We start from the raw sequence: 26,729 nt of genomic DNA, 5'->3' as shown, positions 1-26,729 counted from the left end.
GTTTTATTTTGGACCCCAGCAACTTTCATTATGGACACAGACATTCTTCAGAATAGCTTCTTTTTTTGTGTTTAACAGAAAGTCATACAGATTTAGAACGAAATGAGGGTGAGTAAATATACTGACGATATATTGAAGTTTTTTAACGTTTAAAAACGGTGAAAAGAAGTTTGAAATACCTTTGCAGCAATATATTGTTAGCGAACATCCCAACAAACACTACACTGCTACGAGTGCTGTTTGATGAATATGTAAGTGTTTGCTGCACGCTTTCCTCTCAGTGACAAAATAAACATGACAAAAATGACAGTTCAGAAAGCATCTGATCATAGTGACGTGGATATGTTTGAACAAATTCTGCAATTCGGCACTCCAGTCAAGTCATGCTTATTTATATAGCACTGTATGCTTAAAACAAGCAGCTTTACAGTAATAAACATGAAAAAATAACAGTGTATTTCTATTAGAATTGCAACTTCAATTCATTCTAAAAAGCAGCTTTCCAGTGTGCTCATATTTTTACTCCCATCTGAGCTCATCCACCACGACCAATTCATACGAATTCGTACAAGTGAGTATGTGGTTTACAATTTAGCAAAAATATGTATGATTTAGCAAAAATCGTACGAATTCATCGGCCTCACTCGTAAGAATTCGTACGATTTTTGCTAAATCATGCATATTTTTTAATTAGCCACCTCGTAAAATACGTACGAATTGCCTTAAGATCGGGTTGGCTCAATGGACTTAACAGGAGAAATAAGCCGGAGAAGATTTCTGCGTCAAAGAAGGCGGAACCACAGAGCCCCAACTACCTATTACATCATTGTCTCAGATCTAACCATCCGAAGCGAACTTAAAAACTTCCTAAATTAACTTTTTGTACACATTGACATCACACAAGTTCGTTCTTCGATTTCGCTTTAAGTATATCGGACCTTTAATGATGACGATGATGATGACCATGATTGATAACAATGATGATTTAATCTTTGGGTGAACTATCCCTTTAAGACTGTCCTCTATGATACAATAACCTGAATATGTAAAACACATCTCATATAAGCATATAAGCAATGAACTCAAAAAAACACTCTCAGTGCAACCTTTAACCCTAATAACTGTTAAAGTACTCTAATACATCCACATCCATCTCTCAGTGGACCAATGAGACTTTGCGTCCCCGTTCAAAAGCCAATCACTGTGAAGTAAATTAATAATGAGCTACAGTTTCCTGCATGTCTCCTGCATCATTCATGCTTGGATTCTAAATACTTCTGGCTCATATGAAGACTTACTAGTAAATCCCCATATATCCTTATGGGACAGTGTAATATTCGCACAATTTCATTTTATTCATATAGCAGATGCTGCAATTCAGCATGACTCATGACTCAAAGGGATGTCAGGGCATGAAAAACATGTATGGTTGAAATATGGTTCAGAGCATAGAAAATGTAGTCTGGAGGAAAACAAATTATTTCTGGAGTCTGTAGGGAGTCTGAAGCTCAAATGTGGGGCTGCCTCCCATGAGAAGCAATGGCTAGTTAGCTAGCTGACCAAAATGTGCTGTTCTGACCATAATGCTTTTAGCATTGCAAGTTTAGTGGACTGTGTCTATATAGATTTGAGAGGAACTCGCTGGCCATTTGCTCCCAAATAATTCATTAAGCAGCTAAATATGTGTGAATATTAAGTAGACGCAGCTATTAGTTGTTCATAATGGGCCAATCAACATTTCAACCTCAATGAATTGCTGTTACCATAACGATCAAGGCACAATTGCATGTCATGAGAATTGAATTAAGAATGAATGTTAAATTCAGTTCACTTCCTGAATTTGAAACAAACAGGATTCACCGTTGCACAATTGCAATTTGAATTTAAAGAAGTGGAATTAAAATGGAATCAGGGTTATTGTCACTAACTAAAACAAAAACTTGCAAAGCTGAATTTTCAGTATCATTACTCCGGTCTTCAGTTTCACATGAGCCTTCAGAAATCATTCTAATGTGCTGATTTGCTGCTCAAGAAACACAGAAATCAAACACATTTAAAAATATATTTAAATAGACAACAGTTATTTTGATGTTTTGCAATATTACTGGTTTTACTGTATTTTTAATTAAATAAATGCAGCCATGGTGAGCAGAAGAGACTTGTGTATATTTGCATTATTTGTAAATTAAGGATGTCATTGTATGTTTTGTGACTGTATTGAATTCCTTTGAATAACAACAGAGAAAATCCTCTTCTAAACATTCCCATTCAAATTACAGTTCAACATCCTGTGAACTGAAACCATTTGAATCCAAATTCACACTCATTATATGAATAGGAGCCCGTTCTTAAAGTCTGAATTTTGCCCAATCCTGAAAGATAGCACTTCTTGTTAATTTTTTAGTATAAATTTGTACACGCTGATAGAATGTTATAAGGATCATGAAGCAGTTCCAGGACCTTAATGAGATGGAAGGAAGATAATATAACAGATGATTTATAGTTTGCAATCCAGGTAACTTTGAAAACCTTCAGAAGCCATCGTATTGAGAACACAAGAAATCACTTGTCAAGTTCAGTTTGTAGAACGGTCAACAATAAATTCAGAGAAAAATAACAGTGCCCATAGACAATACACAATCCTGAAACATACGAATGTGATGAAATTGCCATGTAACACCACTGTACAAAGATAGACTTTGTGGATGCATGTTTTTAAAATTCTGTCATTATTTACTCAACCTCATGTCATTCTAAACCTGTATTTCTTTCTTTCTTCAGTGGAACCCAAAAGGCAATTTTTTTGGTTAATATTTTCACTTTTTCATAATGAAAGTGAATGAGGACTGGGGCTGTCAATGTCTAATGTGACAAAAAAAAATTCACCATATAAGTATTAAAACATGTCTACTTAAATTTAGTCATTACTCTTCAGAAATTCATGTAGGTATTGAATGTGTAAATGGTGCGATGCAAATTTTTTGGTTGACCTATCCCATTCCCTTTAAAAATGTATGTTACGGGTTCCCCACTGTTTCCCCCTCTTTATCGCTTATCTCTCTCTCTCTCTGTCAAGGCCAACCTCTCTGATGTCACTGAGACAGACCGGCGGCTCCACGGTTGGTGTGTGTGTGTGTGTGTGTGTGTGTGTGTGTGTGTGTGTGTGTGTGTGTGTGTGTGTGTGTGTGTGTGTGTGTGTGTGTGTTTGTGTATTTCGGCCGGGCCGGTAATGATGAGCAGATGGTGGTGCGCGCTGATGACCGGAGACTCTCTCAGAGCGCACAGGACATCTGCTCCATAGACATCCGCTGCTGTCACAGGCACTCCAAGTGCCAGTTTCCCTGTCCCTGTCCCTGCCTGTCACGACTAGAGACGCAGTCATGCCCACAAGATAGCAGTGGAATAAGACATCACCTGAGCAAATCCCCTAATCAAGTTTCAGCACTGTCAAAAAATCCATTAACATTGCCAATTCACACTATTTAAGATTCACAGCATAAGACAGGCATAATTTTCCCAATCTGATACTCATGAGATTTCTGGCATAACTAAAGCCAAATTGGCCTATATTGAGTTACTTTGTCAGGATTTATTACACCGGTCTCTGGCATACTTGATTCTAATTGGTCATTCAGTGATCAAATATTCTGTATAACTGACCATTAATCTCAAAAACCAATGTTTACTATCTCTGCAGATTCAACAAATAATGTTTGCCAATTTGCCAAAATATTCCAATAAGTACAGTCATTTCGGCAGAAACACTTTAGGGTCCTTTAGGGTGACATGAATTTGTTTTAACACTTCTCTTCTCTTCTCACAAAATACAATTATTTCAGTTCTAATCAATATTCCATAGGCTATACATATATTTATTTAAGCTTCTTAGGGTCCTGATCACCCTGTCAGGTTTATTTTGCAATCATGACCCGCTGACTGTACATTATCTCTTACATGAGGTTGTTTAACAATGCTTTCAGAAGTAGCTATACTACCACATTACTAGATTTTAAAAGTAGCCCACCAGCATGAGACATGCACTTTAAATCCAGGAATTCTCAGTCCCTCTTGCCGATTTAGTAGGCATTAAGGGGTTGGGGTGGGGTTAAAGAAAGAAGATCTTCCTTTTGTTGTAGTGAAGGAGGCGGGGTCTTGTCTTCTTCCCTGTGTCTGAGGCTGAAGGGGGTGACAGAAGGAAAGGAGCCCCCTCTCCGCCGCAGTACCACTGAACGTGGCTAGAGGGCGCCACTGAACGCGCGTCTCTGCCGTAGTAGTGCGCGAGCGAGCGGAGCGTCAGTACCAGACCGAGAGCAGCACGGATCAGTGCCAGAGAGAGACGGAGGAAAGATTTTGTCGCTACATGCTGCCGCTACCTTACGGAACATTATAACGCAGCGGGAAACGGCCAAACTCTATCGGTTTCTTCACAAAGGACGGAATTTAAACGATGTACCGTTCGGGAGGCGTGATGCTGGGGCTTCTCGCCGCTCTCCAGGTAAAATGAAGGGTCCGAAAAGCGATGTGCGCTCGGGCACGAGCTGTACGTTATAGCGATGCTACTTTATGTTTGGCATTTGGCGTGTCCGAAATTGCTATTATTTATAGCCTACTCTAGATGTTAACTGTAGAGCAATTATTTGTGTGCATGTATTAATCAAAACACAAATGAACGCTTTATATTAGTGCCAGGATATTTAAATAGGGCGTCAGTGCCTAGATCAAATTCAATACTAACGGTTTTCTGATGGTCTCGAAGGGTTAAAGACTTCATGTCGCATCTAATTTTCTTCGAATGCAATTCTAGACTGTCTTTATTCTGTTATCCTTGCCTCCCAGTTATTTGCAAGAGGTTTCGACACCGTGTGAGATATTTTTGTTCTATGTTGTATAGCCGTTGAATTGTAGCAGCCCCGTTCAAACCGTCCCGTGCTGAACCGGACCAAGCCGCAGATGAATGCGGATTTTCAAACGCGCTTTTGCTTCTTTTGGCACGATATTGAAAAGTTGCCCTCGAAGAGGTGATTAGGTCGCAATGGTCCCTTTTCAAGTGATGAAACAAATGTTACAATAATCAGTTAATGAGTAGCTCATCGAGGCGGCCGCGAGGCGACTGTCCTCTTCCGCGGACTCGGTCTCTTTTAGATGTGCAAATGCGAAATCTCACGGCGAACAACGGGTCTGCGTAACCCAAACATGACAATCACTCTGACCCGAATCTTCGAGCGGTGAAATGAGTCGTGCTGTCAGGTTTTCGGTCTGCTGCCCTCTAAATTGCTGAAAATACAGAGTCCAGCAGGATTACAATTTGAACGTCGTGTTATTTCCATCACCCTCAAGTGAGGAATTAATTGCTATAGCAAATTGTTAAGTTATGATGGAATCAAATGTTTGAAATCTGCGTTGCAATAAAGTTAACATTTGGCCATGAGCCATTTGGTCCGGGTTTCAACGTTTTTATTGTATTTGTAGTCTGCAGTAGAAGTAGCAGTCCTGCCCACATAAATGTCTTATTGCGACAATTTTTATTAAAGTGTTCAATGTCGCATTTTACTGTTGTTTGTGTTAGTGTTATAACGGTCCCACATGTTTAAAACCCCTCTGCTGTTTGATAGCGAGGTCCGCTTGGTGAACAAATCAATTTGAGTCGAATCTTTCAAATGTATCATTTGAACCGATTCCGTGAGCGAACTGAGCTGAATTGTTCTCAAGCAAACAACTGAATGATTTATTGAATCGTCACGATCCTGTTAAAAAATTAAACGTACTGGAAAGATGTTTACAAATTGGTTAAATGCCAGTTTAGTCAATTCACAAACAGAGTTGGTTAGAATATATATATATATATATATATATATATATATATATATATATATTTTTTTTTTTTTTTTTATAGCAAAAACGTTTTCAGCCAAGAGAGATGAATGATGTTTGTATAGTTTGTAGGCTATAGTGTAATACAAATTATAGCCTATTTAGGTTCTAAATGGCTTGATGTTTTGAATCATAAATGCAACAAATTCAAGACATGAAATTGTAATAAACAGACTTATTAATTTAAATAAAAACAATTAACAGGAATGTTTCGAGCACAAATACACTATGGTGCTATGTCAAGAACCAAGCGATGGTGTAAAATAATCGCTTTTTAAAAGTGGTTCTTAGAAGCAAAGTGTTTGCGAATAAAGTATCACTGCACTTTTTAAATATGCTTTTTTTAAAAGTATTTATAATTATACCACAAATCTCATTGTAATTTTCTGAGGTAGTATAAAGTCCTGTACTGACAGTGTCTTTACACGATCACCATTGGCTTTATATCGTGTGCTGCCTCTGATTCTTCATGTCAGCAGGGCTGCTGGTGCGGCTCCATCTAGAATCATTCGCTCTGTGTGGATGTGCAGAGGCAGCATATTGCTAAGCAATTGCTGACAGGACAGTTTAAAGTCAGATTTTCAAACACACCCCATGTAGTGCCAGCTTTATATAGGGGCTCTGCAGATACATCAGGCAGCAGATGACGACATCAAAAAACTGGGCAATTATAGCTCATGGTTGATGATGATTTTGTTAGCACAAAAGCAAATGTTTGATTGGTCGTTGTGTGTAGGGCATTAAGTCAGCATCCACCGAGCTAACAAGTAATTAACATGTTTGATGAATTGACTATGGGGCCATTAACAAACACAGCCAGCCGTCTTCTTCAAGCCTCTGATCTTATTCCAACACAAAGAGGCTGGTTTCACAGTGGACATCACCTTTGATCTTCTCAAGCATCCTTTAAAAGCCAAATTCACCTATTTGCCTACACTAAGATTCAGACTTTGTGTGTCATATCAGTTCATGCTATTAAGACAGAATGACTCAATGCTGGTGGTTTATTTCCTTATAAGACAACCAAGGATGAATAAGTCTTTGTCCTGCCTGTTAAAGGCTAGGTGTGCGCGCCTGTTTTAAGCGTGAGCCATAAAGAAGGGGTTTGTGACTTGTCGCCGGAGTGCTTACGGCAACTGCACAAGTGTATGTTTGTGTTTTTATGTGATAAGTGCTCCACCAGACCACACCATTCAAGGCAGAGTATGCGTAGCCTGGTCAGCTCTGCTTTTCTAAGGTCTCGCCCTCCTGACCTCATCAGTCTAATTACACCCACCTCAATATAACAGATGCCCTGGTGCCGAAGGGGGGAGGAGGGGAGATAGAAACCCCTCGCTATCCTTTGGGGAAAGGAGAATGAAGAAAAATGGCATAATACAAAAGCAACCCGGTAAATCGTCATGCAATGAACCTCATTTAATTTCGCCGATCTGCTGCAAATTAGCGAGTAATCGGTGAAAAGTACAATAGCATTGCTAATTTAAAGAGTTCATTTGGAGCTTGATTGATGGACTCGGCGGCTCTGGAAAGTCTCATCACTGTGCTTTTCTTGAGATGAGTTCTGCCTCATTTCCTCTGTTTATGGTGAAAGAGCATGATCGTTATGTCCATTGATTCCTCTCGGGATTCTGGATATTTGGCTCTCGCCGCGGTGGAGGTTGGTTCGTGCTGAGGGGCGATGTTTATTAATCACCATTAATCGAGGTATTCATTTGTCTGGTGCTTTTGTGATTTTTGGCAGGTGGCAGTCCAGGGCACGGGGGCAATGCCATGTCAACCGGGCTTCACCGAGAACGAGTACAACGTCATGACTGCCGCTGTCATCAGTGAGGGACAATTTCTTCTTAAAGGTAAACAAAGATTGTTTTCTTTGCATTTATTCTCGTAATAAACGCCGATTTAACATGTTCAGCAAAACGCTCCCTCACCATGCTTCGGTTTCCACCCTGATTCTGTTGGGAAGAGAAAGAGAGAGGGAGGATGGGGGAAGGGTTGGATTTATGTGTGTATGTGAAAGAACGAGAAGGGGGAGGGGGTTAAGTGTTAGGGTTGATTTAGCGGGGGGGGGGGGGGGGGTTTGGGGGTGTTTATTGAGGGGGATATATGTGTGAGTGAAAGAAAGGAGCCGGAGAGGGAGAACAGCTCAGTGTTTTGGTGGAATGTGTTTTGAAGGGTCACAGTGTGAAATATTTGGGGGGCTGAATCACCCTCCCCCTCCGTGGCTGAAACCCCCCTGTCGTGATCGATAGCATTGATTAGACCAGTCCGTATCCATACATTCAGTCGATGGCACAGATCCTAGTCAGCCATCTCAATACAATCTGTCAATCTGGCAGGGCCACATTTGTGCTGCGGTTGTAAACATGGGAGGCCTTATAACATCCTCGCGTCCTGTTTAATTATGATGTCGTAAAAAGGCCATAACTACATGTTTTACATTTCCAGTAGATAAACGAAACTAATCCACCAGTTACAGCTATGGCTCATGATTCAGTCTACATTTTTTGTAGCAAAATTAGTGATGCACTGATTACATTTTTTGCTGAAACACCAAAAAAACAGGGTTACACTTTATTTAAAGGCGTTGCACATTGTGCTTACTCAAATAAGTACTGAGTAATATTTATTAACTACATGTACTTACTATAGTGTTATGGTTAGGGTATGGTTTTGGTTGGTTACTTGTAATTATTCATAATTTACTGTTATTACTATAGTAAGTACATGCAATAACGTCAAAATAAAGTGTTATCAAAACTAGTTTTCATTTAGCCGAAAATGAGAGTAAATGAATTCGGAATGTTGTTGATTAAACCAGTCATTAAACATTCATATTTCAGCTGAACAAATTTGACATATTGCTACTCTAGCATCATTTTTCAGTCATGGTAAAGTGGATCCACACTGCCTACGTGTTTACCTGTTACAGCTTATCCATATATCTATGTAGAGCTTATAGTTGTGTGGATGAAATATGTCAAATGCTCAAACAGTCAAAACGCGTCTAATTAAACGTCCGCAAATGTATTTTTTTTTTTGCTGTTTTGGGAGAATAGTTTTGGTTGTATCACTAAGCAAAATATTTTTGTCCCAAAGAGCCAGGGAGTTATTTTTTACTTGTGTATTACTTGACTTCTAACAAGTGACATATTATTTTTACATTTCCATATCGTTGACTTATTCATGGGTTACCGTGGAAGAGCGAGTTGTGGAATGCGAACAGACGGTCGCAAGCTGTAGCTTTGTGCCTCTTGAGGTCTATTTGTGAACTGTGGGACAAACACACGCACAGACCTGTGACAATTACAATAAAAGTGATAACACTAGCTTTAAATTTCACACTGAGAGTTGACATATCACACCCTGATAGGAATTTCCCAAGTGTGTGAGCGTGAGTCAGGAACTGCTGATGGCCGAGTTGTATTGCGCTCACATAGACCAGTCATTTGATCTCACAGTTGACTCACTGATTCACTTCCTATGTCCTTTTCAGTGGAAAGATGAGCTGTATCGCATTGACCACGCGAACACAAAAGCGGCTCTCGTTTCCCTACCATTTCGGCTTGTATGGTTAGCAAGTCAATGTGAACTCTGTTACGCACAGTGCCTTTTGCCAATGGACACAAGAATTTGCTTTCTATCTTCCTCCCTCCCCCTTCACTCTTTCTCCATCTCACCCCTCCTGACCGAGGACTGGGTGAGTCTCTTGTTAAACATGAGGTGGATGTTTTGTGTCCCTGACATTCATTCATCACATCCTTTTTAGGCAAATGGCTTAGGGATGAAGACTTTCTCTTCTCCCCTGCAGCCTCTCTTTCACTCTCTCTCCCCCTCGGTCCCTCCTTTTCTTTTTAAGTGGGACAGAGGAATGTACAGTTAGTGCTGTCTGACTGAGCCCACTTGGTGATTCGTACCCAAAGAATGTGCTTATGCAGTCTTTGCTGCTCTGAACGATTTTAATTTCCTTCCTGTGAGTCTGGAAATGTCGATAATAAAAGTAAAACCAAAGTACTTTTTTTCCTCTTGACTATTTATTATGTTTATATATATTTATACATGTCATTTGACAACAGCCGTTGTTGCTAAGTAAGAAAAAAACAAAGGCATGTTTTTCCTACTTATTTTGCATTAAATGAACACAAGTGAGTTATTTAATCATTTTCATTTGTACACACAAATAGATATGTATAGTAGCAATCAGCAATATTTACATATAAATACACATATTTATATAAATACTTATATTTTATTTTATTTATTACATTATAGTTAATAATAACGTTTGGGGTTCTTATATGCTCACCAAAGCTACATTTATTTTGGTCAAAGATGTAAAACCATTAATATTATGGATTATCATTGCAATTTAAAACTGTTTTATGTTTTAATATATATATATATATATATATATATATATTGTAAAATGTAAATTATTTACATGTGATGGCAAAGCTGCATTTTCAGCATCATTAGTCTTCAGTGTCACATGATCCTTCAGAAATCATTCCAATATGCTGATTTGATGCTCAAGAAACATTTCTTATTATTGTCTTATATGGAATGGACAGTTTGAACTGATTCGTGGAAATAAATCAAACACACCAAGTCCACCTGAGACGTTCAGATTGATGAGTTTATTAAACAAGTTTAATTCAAATAGTCACATTCACTTTTTAAATTTTTAGGAAAATCATTGTGTTATCCATGGAAATATTCATCCATTGGAAAAAAATATCATTGCATATTCATGTTATTGCACAGCCCTATATGCCAGTAAACTATTTTTTCCTTTTTAGGTCTCCTACGCCTCTTCTCCAGCTTTCATGTTTTTCTTTTCCTCATATAATTCTCCCATTTCTTCTGAACAGAGATAACACTTTGAAGTTTAAGACAAACTTGTTTTACTGGAGGAGTCATTTTGTAACTTTTTTCCCATGAATTACATTACTCAAGCCTCTTTTAACCACTGAGTATGTGTACTCCACGAATTTCTCTCTCAATCTTTGTCCTCCTTGAGTTCACAGGAAATCGTTTTGTACCTTGTTTGATCTGTTTTAAAACAGGAGAGAGCAAATGATTAGAGAAAGATGCAGTGGGTGAGAGGTGATTACCGTATTGGCGTGCACGCATCGCACCAAGCCAGAAGGCGGTGTTTGTTTTTGAACACTTCCGATCAGAGCAAACGAAACACAACTTTCCGCTCTGCCTACTTTCTGTGAACAAGTAAAAGAAAAGAGCTGAAAAACAATAATGAGTCAACACAGAGAGGGGAGAGAGAGAGTGACAGAGACAGAGTGGCTTTTTTGTCTGGCCCATGTGGGGGCTGTTGGTCACTGAGATTGACCAATCAGAGCGGGGCAGTGAGGTTATCAGCATGCGGTTCACTGCCCCTCAATGGGCTGACTGAGGTGGAATTAAAGAACGGTTACGGGAATACAGAGAGCAAGGGGAGCGAGAGAAAAAACAGAGAGAGGGAGAGAGGGAGAAAGAGAGGTAGAATTGGGAGAGAGGGGGGTGGGCACTCCTGGTGCTTTGTCCCTTCAGTGTTTTTAAATTTAATATGAAGTACCTAATGAGCTGTCTAAAGATTAGCAAGCGTGCCATTGTCTTATTTGTTCAGGCACCGAAATTCTTTGTTGTGTTCATATACATGTGATAATGAGCTGACATTTTTAATTAACCCAAAAAAAAACACACCAAAAAACATAAAACCCCAGCTGAGAGGAAGCTTTACAGGAGTGGATTGTTCTCTACTTAGTTCACCACGAAAAGTTGAGTCCCAGAGTGCAGTTCAGTCCTAAATCACCCCTTTTACTTGAGTGACAGTGTGAGTCACCCAGTTTGGCCTTTGCTGTCATAGCTTTTAAAGATCACATCGCCAACAACTGCACTTTCTGTCTTCATTTAAAGAGATAGTTCACCCAAAAATGAAAACTGAAATCATTCCAGACTTATGTGATATTTTTTTTTTTTGTGGAACACAAAATAAATTGTTTTGAAAAATGTTTCAGCGGTATTAAAATTCAATGGATCCATTGTTGTCTGAAGAAGAATGAAACTCATACAGGTTTGGAACTACATGAAGGATTTGGATTTTCATTTGTAGGTGAAGTATCTCTTTAAGGCTGGAGAAATGTGCACACATGCATCTTCACGATTCTTTATGCAACAGGAGGACGGACGTGCTTAATTAATGACCGTGTGGAGAGGTAGTCTATGTTAAAGAGGTAAAGAAGAACGGATGAGAATAAAACGTGACCTCTCTAAAGCCTCAACCTCTGATCCGCATACGGTCAAACCTCTCAGCTTGACAATCCTTCTCTCTTTTTCCGTGTAGGATATAGACACATGGACTTCATTACCCTAAATCGATCTGGCAAAACAAAGACCCTAAGAGTATTGATCAGAGCATGCATATGTGAGAGAGTTGATGCATGTGGGAAAAGAAAGAAAGAAAAAGAAAGAGAAATAATAGATTTATCCTTGGGTTGTGAACCTGGGAAAGACAAAGAAAAAAAACTAGACCTTTGAACGTTATAGTTCAATATAAATTTCGGGTGGTCTGTACCAGACATACCAGGATTACTGTGGACCACGAGATCCGGCACTCTCTCATTAGTGTCTGTGTGTATGTGCACCTGTTAATGTTGCGTTAAATCGCTGTAAAAATCTCACAATGTTTCTTTAGTCAGCTGGTCTCAAGGTTTGGTGCCGCAGGGGGAGGCGTGGAACCTGTCCAGTGTGACATCAGCCATTTCGACTGATATTTTTAGAGTAGTACTTTGCTCTAACACATAAGCTGTATTTTCGAAGAGTAAAGAATGACATCAGACAACTATACTCAGTTTGTGTTCAATGGTTGTCATTGTCTGCTCATGGACTTTTGGCAAAGCTTACGCAGGGATCAACAATAAGGATTTTTTTTCTTTTTCTTTTTTTTCTTTTGGTGGTGTCCCAGTCGAGCAGATTTGCACGTGCCCTGCCAACATTTTCACTGGTCCCACTGCAAATAAGATTTATTTTTAGTAGCATTTTAAACAACAGTAATAAAAAATCTGTTCATAACTATTCATTATAATTAAAAATAAATTTACTATAAAATATGAAGTATAGTATATGAAATATATATGTTTGATTTAAAATGTTAATATTTGTAGTAAAATAATAATTAAAAACACAATGGAAAACATAACTGATTTGTTTATTATTTTTAACCAATTCTGACTTTTATAAGTCGATCACAAGTCAAAGCTTAACCTTGGTGTTAGAAAAATATTAATCTAAGTATACAATATAGATATATAATGAAATATAAATGTACTATAAAATATGAATATAAAATTTGGTATATAACATTTTCTTTGTTATGTCATCAAAACAATATTTGTATTTGATTTAAATATGCTTAAAATTCTTAGGTATTTATACTATATATACCTAATAATTTTAAACATATTTAAATCAAATAAAAATATTGTTTTGATGACATAATAAAAAAAAAATGCAGAACATTAATAGAGAGCTAACAGCTTGATTGTTTATTTGTCTATTTTAATTTCATAGCATTAATAAAGTCATAGCATTGCCTTGGTGTGGCATTTAAATGAGCAAAATTTTCACACAAATTTTGCAAGTCATAACAACACTTGATTATTGAACGTAAATGTAGTGACAGCGCAACAGTGGCCCAAAAGAGCAAGAGACTGTCCTGTCCACTGGCCGAAACACGCTCCCGCTGGGCCCTGGGCCGTCTTTATTGTTGAACCCCTTTTCGATACTGCTCGAGGGTGTTGGAATACTAGGCAAAGACAACATCAAGTCTTTCTGTCCCTCTCTATCTGTCTCTCATGTGCATGCGTAAGCCCCTTTTGACTGTTGGACTATTATTGGGTGTTTTGGTGTCATGGCAACTGTCTGATTCCATTCTCTCAGGCTCTTTGTTATCAGAGGTCAGATGACCCAAAAACACTGTTGACTCTAATTTTGTGCTTGACTGTCACACGCATACACACGCACTCACGCGCATGCTTACAAACGCACTACGTAAGTTCATACGGGATGCCCTAGTTTCCGTAGTAATGATGGATTCCTTCCCACTGTGCTAGCCATATTGGTTCAAGAGGAGGGGTGGAGAGAGGAAAAGAGAGAAACAGATGAGAAAAAGAGGAAAATATGGGTGTGGTTTGAGTTTTCATACTCAGAGGATTATTGATCATTGAACAGATGGCATTTTAGACATCATTTAGGCAGTAATGGTGTTTAACCGCAGGAAACGGGTAATTATGTGGCATGTATGCTAATCACAGCGTGGTTACTCGGTGAGAATAAGAGTTCCCTATCGGATCGCAAACCCGAGCTCTGTTTCTGAGCGTGTTTATGCAGGACTGGCTGTAAAAGGCAGTTTTTGTGTGTTTGGGCCTCACCGTGTCATCGTAGGCTGACCGCTGCTAAACAGAGCCCGCGGTTCAGAAGCCCACTGCTCACGATCTCTCCCACACACACACACTGGTCAGCACCACTGACCTCTACGTGCCTGGAGTTTGCGGTTGGGTGCATGCCTGGGTGACTGTGTTCTGGAGCGCTGTGAGAATGCGGGGGTGGCTGAACTACACTGAAGTCTGGTTTCAATCATCAGGCCGAGTCAGGGGCTTTTGGGGGAGAGGATGATTGAGAGATATGAAGGTTAGATCCAAGTGTTGGAGTGGAATGGAGAACACAATGTAATATACCACATTTTTATATTTTTTTAAATGTTTTTCGTCTTTCTCTCGATATATATGAAATTTCAGCATCATTACTCCAGTCTTCAGTGTCACATGATCCTTCAGAAATCATTCTAATATGATGATTTGATGCTCAAGAAACATTTCTCATTATTATCAATGTTGAAAACAGTTATTTACATTTTTATTTCAGGATTCTTTGATGAATAGAAAGTTCAAAAGAACAGCATTTATCTGAAATAGAATATTTTGTAACATTAAACACTACCGTCGAAAACTTTGGGGTCAGTAAGAATTTTTATTTTATTTTTTGGGGGAAATAAATAAAATAAATCAATACTTTTATTCATCAAGGATGAATTAAATTGATCAAAAGTGACAGTAAAGACATTATAATGTTACAAAAGATTCTATTTCAAATAAATGCTGTTGTTTTTAACTTTCTGTTCATCAAAGAATCCTAAAAAAATGGTACACAACTGTTTTCAACATTGATAATAATCATAAATGTTTCTTGAGCGTCAAAACATCATATTAGAATGATTTTTGAAGGATCATGTGACACTGAAGACTGGAGTAATGATGCTGAAAATTCAGCTTTGATCACAGGAATAAATTATATTTTAAAATCGAAAACAGTTATTTTAAAATGTAATAATATTTCACAATATTACTGTTTTTTGTTGTATTTTTAATGAAATAAATACAGCATTGGTGAGCATAAGTGACTTCTTTTAAAAACATTAAAAATCGTACCGATCCCAAACTTTTCAACGGCAGTGTATATATATATATATATATATATATATATATATATATATATAATAACAGTGCTTTAATGACAGCTTCCCTAAGAACAGATGACCTTCCCTAAGAACAATTGCTTAACTCCGATAGAAAAAAGAACAGAAACAAATGACTGGACTTTATGTCTTTCTTGTTCATTTTAGATGGTGGTTGTGAATTTATGAATCATTCCTAAATCCAGTTAGTGTTTCGCAGTAACATGGAAAGGCCAATTATGATGTCATCAATACCATCCCAATGATTCAGTGTGCGAATAAACAAAACACTACCGTGCTAAAACAGCCCACTGAATGGAGCAATGCTTTCCTCCCTATTTGTGTGTGCGAGTGTGTGTCTGTCTGTGTGTGTGTGTGTGTGTGTGTGTGTGTGTGTGTGTGTGTGTGTGTGTGTGTGTGTGTGTGTGTGTGTGTGTGTGTGTGTGTGTGTGTGTGTGTGTGTAAATGCGCTCCTATAGCCTCGATCTATTTCATGCTCTGCCAAATCTCTCCTTCTCCCATCCTGCAGAGGGAAGATATGGGACACACACTCTTAGCGTACAGTTGTGTGTGTGTGTTGGATGGTTTAAAATGCCTGGCAGGAGCTCTTTTAATGCGTTATTAGTGTTTATGTTGCTTTGACTTGTGGCGCGGACGGCTACCGCGGACGTGAAGAATTCGAGTCGACGCACTTCAGAGACACATTCCAGCGAACCCAGCAGACGTTACCCCGTCTCCATCTCGCCATCCGTCCAAAACACCCTCCCCCTCACCCCTAATCTGGCTGGTATTTGTGCTATTCTAATCTTTATCCATAAAAGGTTGCAGCTGTAGACGTAATTGTGCACGAATGTGTGAGCTATCCAGATCTAAAGGCCGTTTATTTGATAATGGTGAACGACGGGTTAATCCTGTCCTAATGGCATCTGACAACAGCACTGGATTTCCGTGTTTCACATATGCATGTGTAAACCTATAAAGACATATAATGCCACCAGAGCCCACCGGTTGACAGCTGTAAGTACCCCTACCCTCCAGCCCCCCGACAATCAGGATAAGCCAAGATCGGCATGTCTCAGACAAATGCGTAATTTTTTCCCCCTCTTTAAGTGTGGGTGTGTGTTTGTGTTTTTACAGGAGTTAGGATAGTCTACATCAGAGAGGGGACAGCTGGACTGGCATGTGTCCATCGCCGCTCAGGTTTCTGCTGTATAAACGCTCTTGTCCCATCATTATTACACCCTTCCTCTCGTTTCCCTTCTCCTCACACCTCTGCTTCTGCTATCAGCTCGCTCGCCTGGTTTAGGTTTGTCAGCAGCTAAGCGAGAGAAGAGAGTGTGAAGTGGAATTCTTGCGTTTCCCGTAAGATGGAGGGATATATTTAGAGCAGGGTAAAGCTAGCATGACCTTAATACAGGACAATGGATCGCAGCTGTACCCGATATGGGTCCGCTTTATAAAATGCACACACGCACAATAGGAGAGGAAGGAATGGCGATTAAAATGATTTCTCTAGTGTTTAATGAGAAAAGACATTAGCTGGCATAGGAGTTAGCGGGTGCAGGAGGTGATAATTGGACCGACTCATGTGACTGCTGTTCTCCAGCTTAAAGGAATAGTTCACCCAAAAATCATTTACTTACCCTGGTGACGGTCTAAGCCTGTGTTATATTCTTTCTTTAGTGAAACACAAAAGGAGATGTCATGTCAACACATTCCACATTCACACAAATCAGAAAAGTATCATTGTAGTTCATACTGCTTGTTCACTGTATTCTAAGTAGAGCTATATATTGAATATTTGTAACAGAAATAATCATACTGTGGGGTTGAAAAGACTGTTTGTGAAACTGTTTCATACCTATAAATGATATCTGCTTTCTCTTGGTAAGCAGCAGTGCAGATTTGATTGATCTGGTGTGAATTTGTAATAGAGACAGGCGAATTGTTGTCATTTAGGAATGTTTGAATCGAGATCTTTTAACGATTAATTATATAGCTCTAATTCAAAGTATTCTGAAATCATGCAATGTTTTCTTCATTTTATGGTGGGTTCCAACCAACGTAAAAAGGTGCATACTGCCATATTTAGGCCTAAATTTAAGATTTATATATTTGAATTGCATATAAAATCTATCCATTTGGATTACACAGTTTTTAACATAAACTAACACAATAAACTTAATGTGATGCATATGTGTCAGTCTTAGATGAAACAGTTAAAGGTGCATTGTGTAATATTTCTGAGGATCTATTGACAGAAATGCAATATAAGATCCATAACTATGTTTTCAGTGGTGTATAAAGACCTTGCATAATGAACCTTTATGTTTTTATTACCTTAGAATGAGACATTTATATCTCCATTACCGCGGTCACACCCTTCTATGGAGGTCGACATATATTGTGTCGTCATGTTTCTACCATAGCCGACAGCAAACAAACAGCGCTACAGAGCGTGTTTCAACACTACCTTGAAAAATAAGTTTTCCGTGGTGTATAAAGACCTTACTTAATGAACCGTTATATTACCTTAGAATGAGCAGTTTCTATCTACATACACCGCGGGTTCCCTTACATTGAAATGCGCCGACATGTTTCTACAGTAGCACTTTTATTACACGTAACTTTTATTGGTTGAAATTCGTAACCTCACCACTAGTTGCCGCTAAAAATCACACACTGCACCTTTAAATATGCCAGTCAGCTTTTCAAAGGCTCATCTGTTTGTTTGGGAATAAAAAAGTATTTTAAACGTGATTTGAACAAAACAAATATTTTTGATACCACTGATGTCAGTTGATACAAAAGTTGTCACTGTCACAGTTTCGTACCTGAGTTTAAATATGTTTCATAATATTCACAGTAAATATAGTAAACACCTTTCCAAGATGTCCACCAAGTGAACTGACTGTAGACATATTTGATTTGTGAGCCTGCGGTGAAGGGGAAGATTTTCAGTGAATCATACGGCCTGTTCCTCACACAAATCATATGGCTTCAGAATAAGACTTAAATAGCGCACAAGTCATATAGATTACTTTAATGGTCTTTTTGGGAGAATGGCATTATAAATCGACATCCATTTTCAATGTTTAATCCTTATCTATGTTTCAGTGATGAAAATAAAGAATGAAATGCTATGAGGGTGATCAAATGATGATTGTATTCTCATTTTCGAAAGAACTATCCCTTTAAAACTACGGATCTGTACAGCTTTGCTCAGAGGGGCCATCTCAAAAACTTACAGCGCTGACATCATCTCGGTCTGTCTCCCTCCGCCTTGATCGTTGTGTTTCTCTCTCTCTCTCTCTCTCTCTCTCTCTCTCTCTCTCTCTCTCTCTCTCTCTCTCTCTCTCTCTCTCTTTCTTACTCACTCTCCCTCTGCCTGTCTCATCATGATATTCCCGTCTTTGTGTTGTATTGTCTCAGCCTTTCCTTTGAAGCATCGTTTACTAGTATACGCTCTTGCGGTTTTTACACTCAGCCGTTCCTCAAAGGAGACAAGCTTTTGTGTCTTTTGTTACGTTCTCCGTCTCCCCTGTTCTGAGCCCCACTTTTATTCCACTATCACCTTTCCGTCTTTTATTTTCACGATACTCTATCACCTGTGCGAATGCCACGGTTATTGGGGCACCGCTCATGTGCTGCAATGTTTTAATGTGCATATCTATGCTAGTCGAGCGTTGCAGCTACGTTATTACAATCTTTCCCATATGGCCGGAGAGGTGACAGAGTGGGCTTCCCTCAAGTGAGATTTATTGGCCCCATATTGATGTCCTTAGGCGTTGCCGATTGATTTGACACGGCCGACATTGTTTTGCGAGCCTGGGGGGAGGTGTTTTGTAAGAGCATGAGGCCGAATGAAACTCTATTCCTCCCCTTTGCAAAACCCTTCCCTTTTGCTCCTGAGCTGGAGGCCTTGGGGTTGTCAGGGGCGACCAGCATGGCGCTAGGAAACCTGGCCTAATTCGTCCCATTTGGCTGAGCGTGGTTGCGCAGGGAGTATTGTTCCTGAGTCAACAAAAACTAGCCAGGCACGAACTTGACCTCACAGCCGGAGGAATCTTTGCCGTCCAATACAAATCAAAAGCGTATGCTTGTTCAGGATGGATGTTTGATAGTTTTATCTGCGTGTTACATCTGCACATAGTTATGTAATTTGAGAATTTTGAAATACATCTCTTGCTTATTTTTCTTCTGCTCAGTTGGCGATAATCCTAAGGCGCACACACACCTCCCGGCACTCGTACACATATCAAAGAACTAAGTCCGCCCTTGTCCGCAATACTGTATCCCACTGTCTTCCCAGCTGTCACCATTCACACACACAGAAGCTGACACACTTGTGCTAACAGAATCAAAATGCATTTGTTCTTTCTTCTGACAGACGTTTAAATATGCGTGGAAAGCCACTAAACCAAAAGCATGTGTAACTTTATTCTTGAAATTTGCTTTTCTGAACTCACAAAGACAAATCGGCAATGCGTTCACGCACACACACTCCTTCACTGCGGGCTTGGTTATCTGGGTCAGTGCCTGTACAAATCTCATTACACTCCAGTCTGCCATCCTGATGCATTCTGGGTAATGTAGTTCTGACCTAGTATTAAAAACAACACAACAGGCACACGCATTACTTTTTAACTTCTTCCTGCATGAGATTAGATTTGCTTTTAGCATTTGTAGTAGGTATACACCCTCCCTTTGCCTTTAAAAAGGTATTGAGTGTCTCTCAGAGGAGTGTCGATAAATGAAAGCCGATCCACCATTGCTCATTTTACACTATATGTGTGTGCGCGAGTATATTTGAAACCTCTGTAGGCTCGCTGGAGTCTTGTTTCACACGGTCTGCCTGTATCATTGATACACCTGAGGACAGGTACTTCACTTTCTCACACACCCTGTTCAAAATCACTCTGTATCTCTATTTTTATGCGTCCACAATAAGGATGTTTTATCCTGAACTGCAGGATCTAATGGGCATCTGTTCTGAACAGGAGGTTATGGATTTCTACTAGCCAAAAGAAGAAAAAAAAATCAATATCTGCAATTGTGCACCCTCACCACATCCGAGTGCGATTGGGAGAGTGCATAATAGACAATGTGGTTCGTTATCAATTTCATTTAGGCTACATTGTATTTGAGCCTCATGAGCTATGCAGATTTTCTCATATGAAACTATCGTTCCGTCAGGGTTTACCGTGATTCTCCACAACAATGTTTTCTGGTTTTGTTTTAGAGCTTGTCTTTTTGCTTTTGTCTGGTTGAACGTACCTTTATTGACACGGTCTATCCTCGGCTGCTGTGTGTCAGATGAAGAGATCAAAGAGGAGGAACCTCTTAAACAAATAATGCCAGGATGCCAGCACACATGCCACGCACACACAAAAAAATTTAATCGGGGTTTGAGCTCAAATCACTATTATTTCCCTGTGAACTCAAGATTTGAGGAAGTCTAATCCTGCTTTTGTCCTCGTTTGTTTGCAATTTGCTTTTTCAATCTGTGCTTTCTAAATACAGATTAAAAGAAGCCGTTAAAACATGTGCCGTCACGCAGGTACATAGAAAAACAATTGCATGTGTTTTAGAAGAGGCAGATTATAAAATCTGTTTGTAGATTAAAATGACTGTTAGCAAGGTGTATAACCACAGGCAGTCAAATCTGTTAACACACACACTGCTATTTCAAAATCTCAAAACGGAATTCGGTTTGTTGAGCAATCTTGGTAAATTACAGTATCATCTGCGTTCAGCGTTGTGAGAGAGAGTGCAGATGTTTGCAATTATTTGCTGTTTGTTATTTCCTGTCACTCTTTGTGATACACAATGAAGAGCTATTACAGTGGTCAACGTTACTGACCCGAGGGAGTCTTCAATCACTCACACACACACATAATCTGGAGCATGTATAATCCCCTCCTTCCTCCATCAACCTCCAATTAATGAATCATGTGGCTTACCATCCATTTTACATCAAACTCTGAACTCTTGTGCTGAAGAGTGTGTGTTCACAGGTTCACAATGTCTAAGTAAATGTTACTCTTCAAATTATTTATATACTATAGCCTATATCTTTTTCTCTGTTTTCCAGGATTCAAAGAATCAAATCATCTGAATAATGTGTTAGTGAATGCATCCATACTGTAAAGGTCATGGAAATTCATTGGTCAAAAAGGAGGGGGAGGGGGTTGCTGTTTGTTGATCTTGTGCTTTAAGTCAACATGTCATTTTTTGCATTTACTTATTTCCTCCTTTGTTACCGTACAATAATGAAAGAACCTCTCCCTAAATTACTGCACTAGTTCTTTCTTTGTAATGTTGTCCATTCATGACACTGCACTGCTTTGTCCTGGTATAATGCCGTATATGTCAGTGTTTTTCTGTTGTGTAGCTGTCAGAGATGGTTCTTTCACTGCTCTTCTAATTTTTAAAATGAATCAGGCTGTGTCCACCATAGACATTGAGAGGGACACATTGATATTCGGATCAAAATGGTTTAATTGAACCGTTCTTTAACCCTCTGAGGTCGGCTATCGTGCCGGCGCGATAGTCTCGCTTTTTTTCTTATCAGTGCAAAAGAGACTCAAAATACTCTGTTGATTTTGATTTTACATATTTGTGTTATACATCATTTGATCCTGTTAAGTGTCCATTTTTTTTGGTGTATACTCACAATAGAAACAAAGTATTATGCTTTTAGTCAAATAAAGAAAAATAAACATGATGCTAGTTTTGCCTTTTCTCTGTCAGTGAAGTCCATTCTGAAACGCGTCCGAAGATTAACTGTAATTCCGCGAATACTTGTCATACAGGCACGAGTGTTTTTCCATAATGAAGCTTGAACTCTCTTCTTTAAAATGAATTAATTTATATAAAAAAAACAATTATTCTCAGTTTATGTAATCTGTATGAAAAGAGAGAGATGTCAGTATTTTTCTTTCCAGCTCATTATACCTCATTACGCGTTAATGTGCCACGCCCACGGAGAGCGCGCAGTATTCAAACGCAAATGATCTAAGGCAAGCCATGCAAACATGCCAACGCCCACCAGCTGGATTATAAAATCATGTTTAGTAAGTTTCTTACTACCGCTGTGAACACTGCGAATCCCCACGCTGTGAGGAATAATACTATCTATTAACCCTGGAAAATGTATCAGAAGTGCTGGTAGTTTCATTTTGAGGAGCAACGGATCCAGCTGATGTAGTAAGTCATTTATTTTTAAGTGCTTTGTTCTAATCGCGATATTGAATAGTGTCTATAAACCGCAAAAAGACTGTTTAAATATGAATTGCGTGTCTGTGTGTAGGCTAAATGATGAATGAACGGCACAGGTGCGCGCGTTTTGTTTAACGTAACTACAGTTATACAGCGCGTGTCTGTGCCGTTCATTCACTCTCGCATCTATTAGTAAACATGTTATTAAATTTACATGAACACATCCAAAGTATATTGCTATAGCCTACTAAGATGAGTAAAAAAAGACTGAAATATGTTGAAATAAAATGTCTGTATAAGCAACAAACTGCAAATTAACATGTATATGCTAATATATTATACACAATATTACAGACTAAATATGAATGTTTAGACAAGATTTTGTGATTAGTTTTGGATAGATTATAAAGTTTTGACTGTAAAAAAAGACTACTGTCACATTAAATAGGTAAGCTTTTGTTCACCAATTTCTGCTCATAGTTAAATATACTATAGTATGATGTTTTGTCAAAAATAAAGTAGGTATATTGAATTATCAACTAAGATGTTATTATAGTGTTTGTTCCAATATTCAAACTAATTGAATCCTTACCTTTTTTAATACGTATGATAAAATGTATACTTTTTACAAAGAAAGAATACACTTGAAATATTGTTAAAATTGTAATTGTTGTTGTAATTGTAACCTATTTGTAATTGGTTACAATTTCTAATTGTAAAATATGTATATATAGATAATTTATTTTGTCCTTGCATTCTTTGGGACCCTGTGACACATCTCTGTGAAGCTAATTAATATGCAGCTCATTATGTATGTTTGCACATTATCCGGCCTTTGTCTTTGTCAAAAGGTGTCTTATAAAGTTTAAATCAATGTATTGTTTTGTGTAAATGATTAGGCAGGATGATTTTCAGATCATTTTGAAGCAAAAATTCTAGGCAACAATGCCCATTAGTCAAAACTCTTGTGGACACATATTTAGTATGTGTTTTGTGGCCTTATTTCAGACACTTTAAGTTTTAGTTTTTTCAATAACCATGCATAAACAATATTCTCTCAAAAATACAAACATGTACATACTTGTTGCTCACATATTACGGTAGCCCCGTTTGTGCTATATAGAGTGAATTTACACCTTTGCCATTAACATGTTAATAAATAACTGAAAAAAGCACAAATGTCAGAGCATGTCAGAACTCCTCCAGGACCCAGAAAATCCCTCAGACCCAGGAGGGTTAACTTGTATATTCACTCCAGTTTGGATTCCGTTCTTGCTTCAGATCATACCACAGTAGCCAGACCAGAAACAACAGCAGCAGAGAGATGATTTAAAGACAACATTAAATCAAACTGGAGTTACTTTATTAAAAATATCCATGTTCCATGGGTGCACAGTGTTGAAAAGAAATGTGTGCTTCATCAAATTGTAGGCTTCTGAAACATAACCAAGGCCAGGTGCAAAAAAATATTAACTTAATATCGTAACTCGACATGTTTTCACTAGATACAATTCTTTCCTACATTACTGCCTGCTGAATGCTCTGGTTCACCGTGAAATACCCTTATTACTAAACCTAAATACATTGTGAATGGAGTTTTGTGATCTTTAAGTAGGCCTATGCCTTTCTGAAACCCTAATAAGAAGACATATTCATCACATATTCACACTGTCTTAAATGTGAGTACTTTATCTGTGTAGTAAGTGTAGGAGACATGAGAACGTAAAAGAGGCAGTCCAAGAAGGTTGCTACTGTAATGTCTGTCCATTGACGTGGCAAATTTTGTGACCCAGTCAGCATCCCCATAGGCAACATTGTCACAAAAGCAATTTTCTGGGTTTTCAAACCCAAATAATAGTAATTGTCATGGACGTCTGGTCACAAATTATAATAGGCTCCATGTTAGAGTGCAATTATATGTGTAAATATAAAAAGAAAGTCACAAACAACATGTAATATGGAATTATGTAGTTTGTAATGAATGCTAGTGCAATTAATTTGTTTAAATGTTTTCATGTGAATTTGCGCAGAAAAGATGGAGCTGTTTGCTGTGACAATCTGGTGTGTTTAAAACAACTTCTGGTTAATGGTATGAGATTAAGGTATTGAAATGTGTCTAATGTTCTAGCAGGAATATTGAGTTGAACTGCTGGACTGCATTTATAAAGGCTCAAGATGTGCTTGAAAATTAGTCAGAGGCCGTAAACATTGGTTTATGTTTTGTAAAACAGCAGTTAGTGTGTGAGGAGGACAGACAGCAGTGGAATGCGCTGCCCGCTTTGGGTGCTCAGGATCGGGCTGGCGTGGAGCCCCTGCCATATGCTGCATGTGTGTTTGTGCTTTAGTGTGCGTTTATGTGTGTGTGGCTCTGTGCACGGTCATAAATCCTAAGTCCTTGCAGACACCACCAATCTAGCGAGGTCAGAGGTTAAAATGGCACTGCACGCATGCGTACATACACAAACACGCATGCAAAACTGGAGAGTCGCTCTAAAAAAATTATGATTGAAAAAATAACCTAAAGGCCCTTAGTGCTATTATGATGCAGAATGAATAATTGAGTTTGTCTGTGACAGAGATTATCCAGTGAATGCCAGAAAAAAAAAATATTGTTTTTCCCCGCTCTGCATTCAGTATTGCACATTTTATTTGTGTCTGTTTTGGGGGTGTCAGCTGTATCGCCATTAGAAGCTGACACATTCTCTGCATGTGAAATGTGGTGGTGTATTGTTGTATTCTGCATTGTGGTAGGCTATATATTTTATTAGCATTTAGCATCCAGCAGGTAATGGACAAAACATTAGGCTACTTCTAGTGCAAAGCATTTGCAGAAACTCAACATTTGCATGTAAATCCAAAATATTCAAATAAAGATGTCCGACTTGTTAGCATGGAGTAACCAAATGACCCATACAAAAATTTATTGTGGTGCTTCAAAATACCATGCCAGTAACATGGTAGATGTCCAGGGCACAACAATAATGATGCATTGTCATGATAATTTGCTCTTTTGGAATATAGGCTACATGTTTTTATGCTTTAAAAAGTTAATCATTCTTTATTTTATTTAATCCCTCCATGTGTTGTATCACACGACTCCCAAAAACATTATAAACCAGGTTTATTATTTAAATCGCCAGTACAACAGTAGGGATTCATAGTTTAGATTTTTACTTGGATATTTTTACTGGCTCCACTATTAAACAAATACATTATTTATTTAACAATATACTTGTAAAATGTTGTCATTAAAATATGTGTTTAGGATTAAAACAATAGCAGCTATATTGTATATTATACAAGTTTTATGTAACTCAGTTAAATGTTAAGATTTTCTTAAAATAAAATAAAATGTTTATTATAGGCTACTACTTTAATGAAACTCATTAATACATTCATAAACACTCTTGCTGGAAATTGATTTACAATTTACAACACATTTTTATAAAAGACGATCAAAACTCATTCTCACAATGATAACTGTACATCAGCAAAATTCACAGAAATTCTTCTGTTACACTGACATCACATTAGTGTGAGAAAAAGGTACAATGCAGAAAATGGGTTTAATGTCGCTGTTCTCTCTATGTATTTATCCGTGCGCGTATGCATTTGCATGTGATCAAGTCATTTAACAGGTTGAGATTGAGCTTAATCAGCCGTGAGATTCACCATGTTCTTTTGATCTAAAGTTTAAATCTGAACAAATCAGGAAAGAGATGAGAGGATATTTTAAGAGGGAATGTCATATTATCTTTCTATGTTTTACTTGCTTTGTTTGAGGAGAAACAGCATGAGGCGAGTAGATACGGTGTGTTGTTAGTTGTACTTTTGGATCAAAGGCTTAGATGATTCACATTAACAGAGGAACACATAAAAGCAGCTGTTACTCACCATTATAAAATTTTGGCAACTAATCAATAGCCATTGGCTCATTATAGGAGCTACATATTGTGCTGGTTTCAAAAAGAGATAATGAATCCCTTTATGAGCTGAAAAGCTCTAACAGTTTAATGTGCACTTTGGTTTTCAAATTGATTTGAGGTCCCATTGGTGCATTTTCTCAGTCTGCATTTAGGTGTATATGTGAAAGTGTCTGTCTTTTTGTGTATTTTTGGCCGTGGAAGTGTGT

The 26,729-nt window shown here is 38.3% G+C and overlaps 1 protein-coding gene across 1 annotated transcript in view; it reads left to right on the top strand.

Moving 5' to 3' along the window:
• Positions 1–4,187: 4,187 nt before the first annotated feature.
• cdh2 (cadherin 2, type 1, N-cadherin (neuronal)) overlaps positions 4,188–26,729 on the top strand; it is a 46,861-nt gene continuing 24,319 nt past the window's right edge. The window contains exons 1-2 of the mRNA XM_077220108.1: positions 4,188–4,495; positions 7,613–7,721. Coding sequence (XP_077076223.1) covers positions 4,448–4,495; positions 7,613–7,721 — 157 coding nt within the window. The 5' untranslated portion in view covers positions 4,188–4,447. The remainder of the gene's footprint in view (positions 4,496–7,612; positions 7,722–26,729) is intronic.

Source organism: Siphateles boraxobius, unplaced genomic scaffold, assembly GCF_051911475.1.
Source record: "Siphateles boraxobius isolate OS27281-9 unplaced genomic scaffold, OSU_SipBor_1 8, whole genome shotgun sequence".
In the NCBI taxonomy this organism is placed as follows: Eukaryota; Metazoa; Chordata; class Actinopteri; order Cypriniformes; family Leuciscidae; genus Siphateles; species Siphateles boraxobius.
Note: the sequence above shows the minus strand (reverse complement) of the source record. Positions and strands in the feature narration are given on the sequence as shown.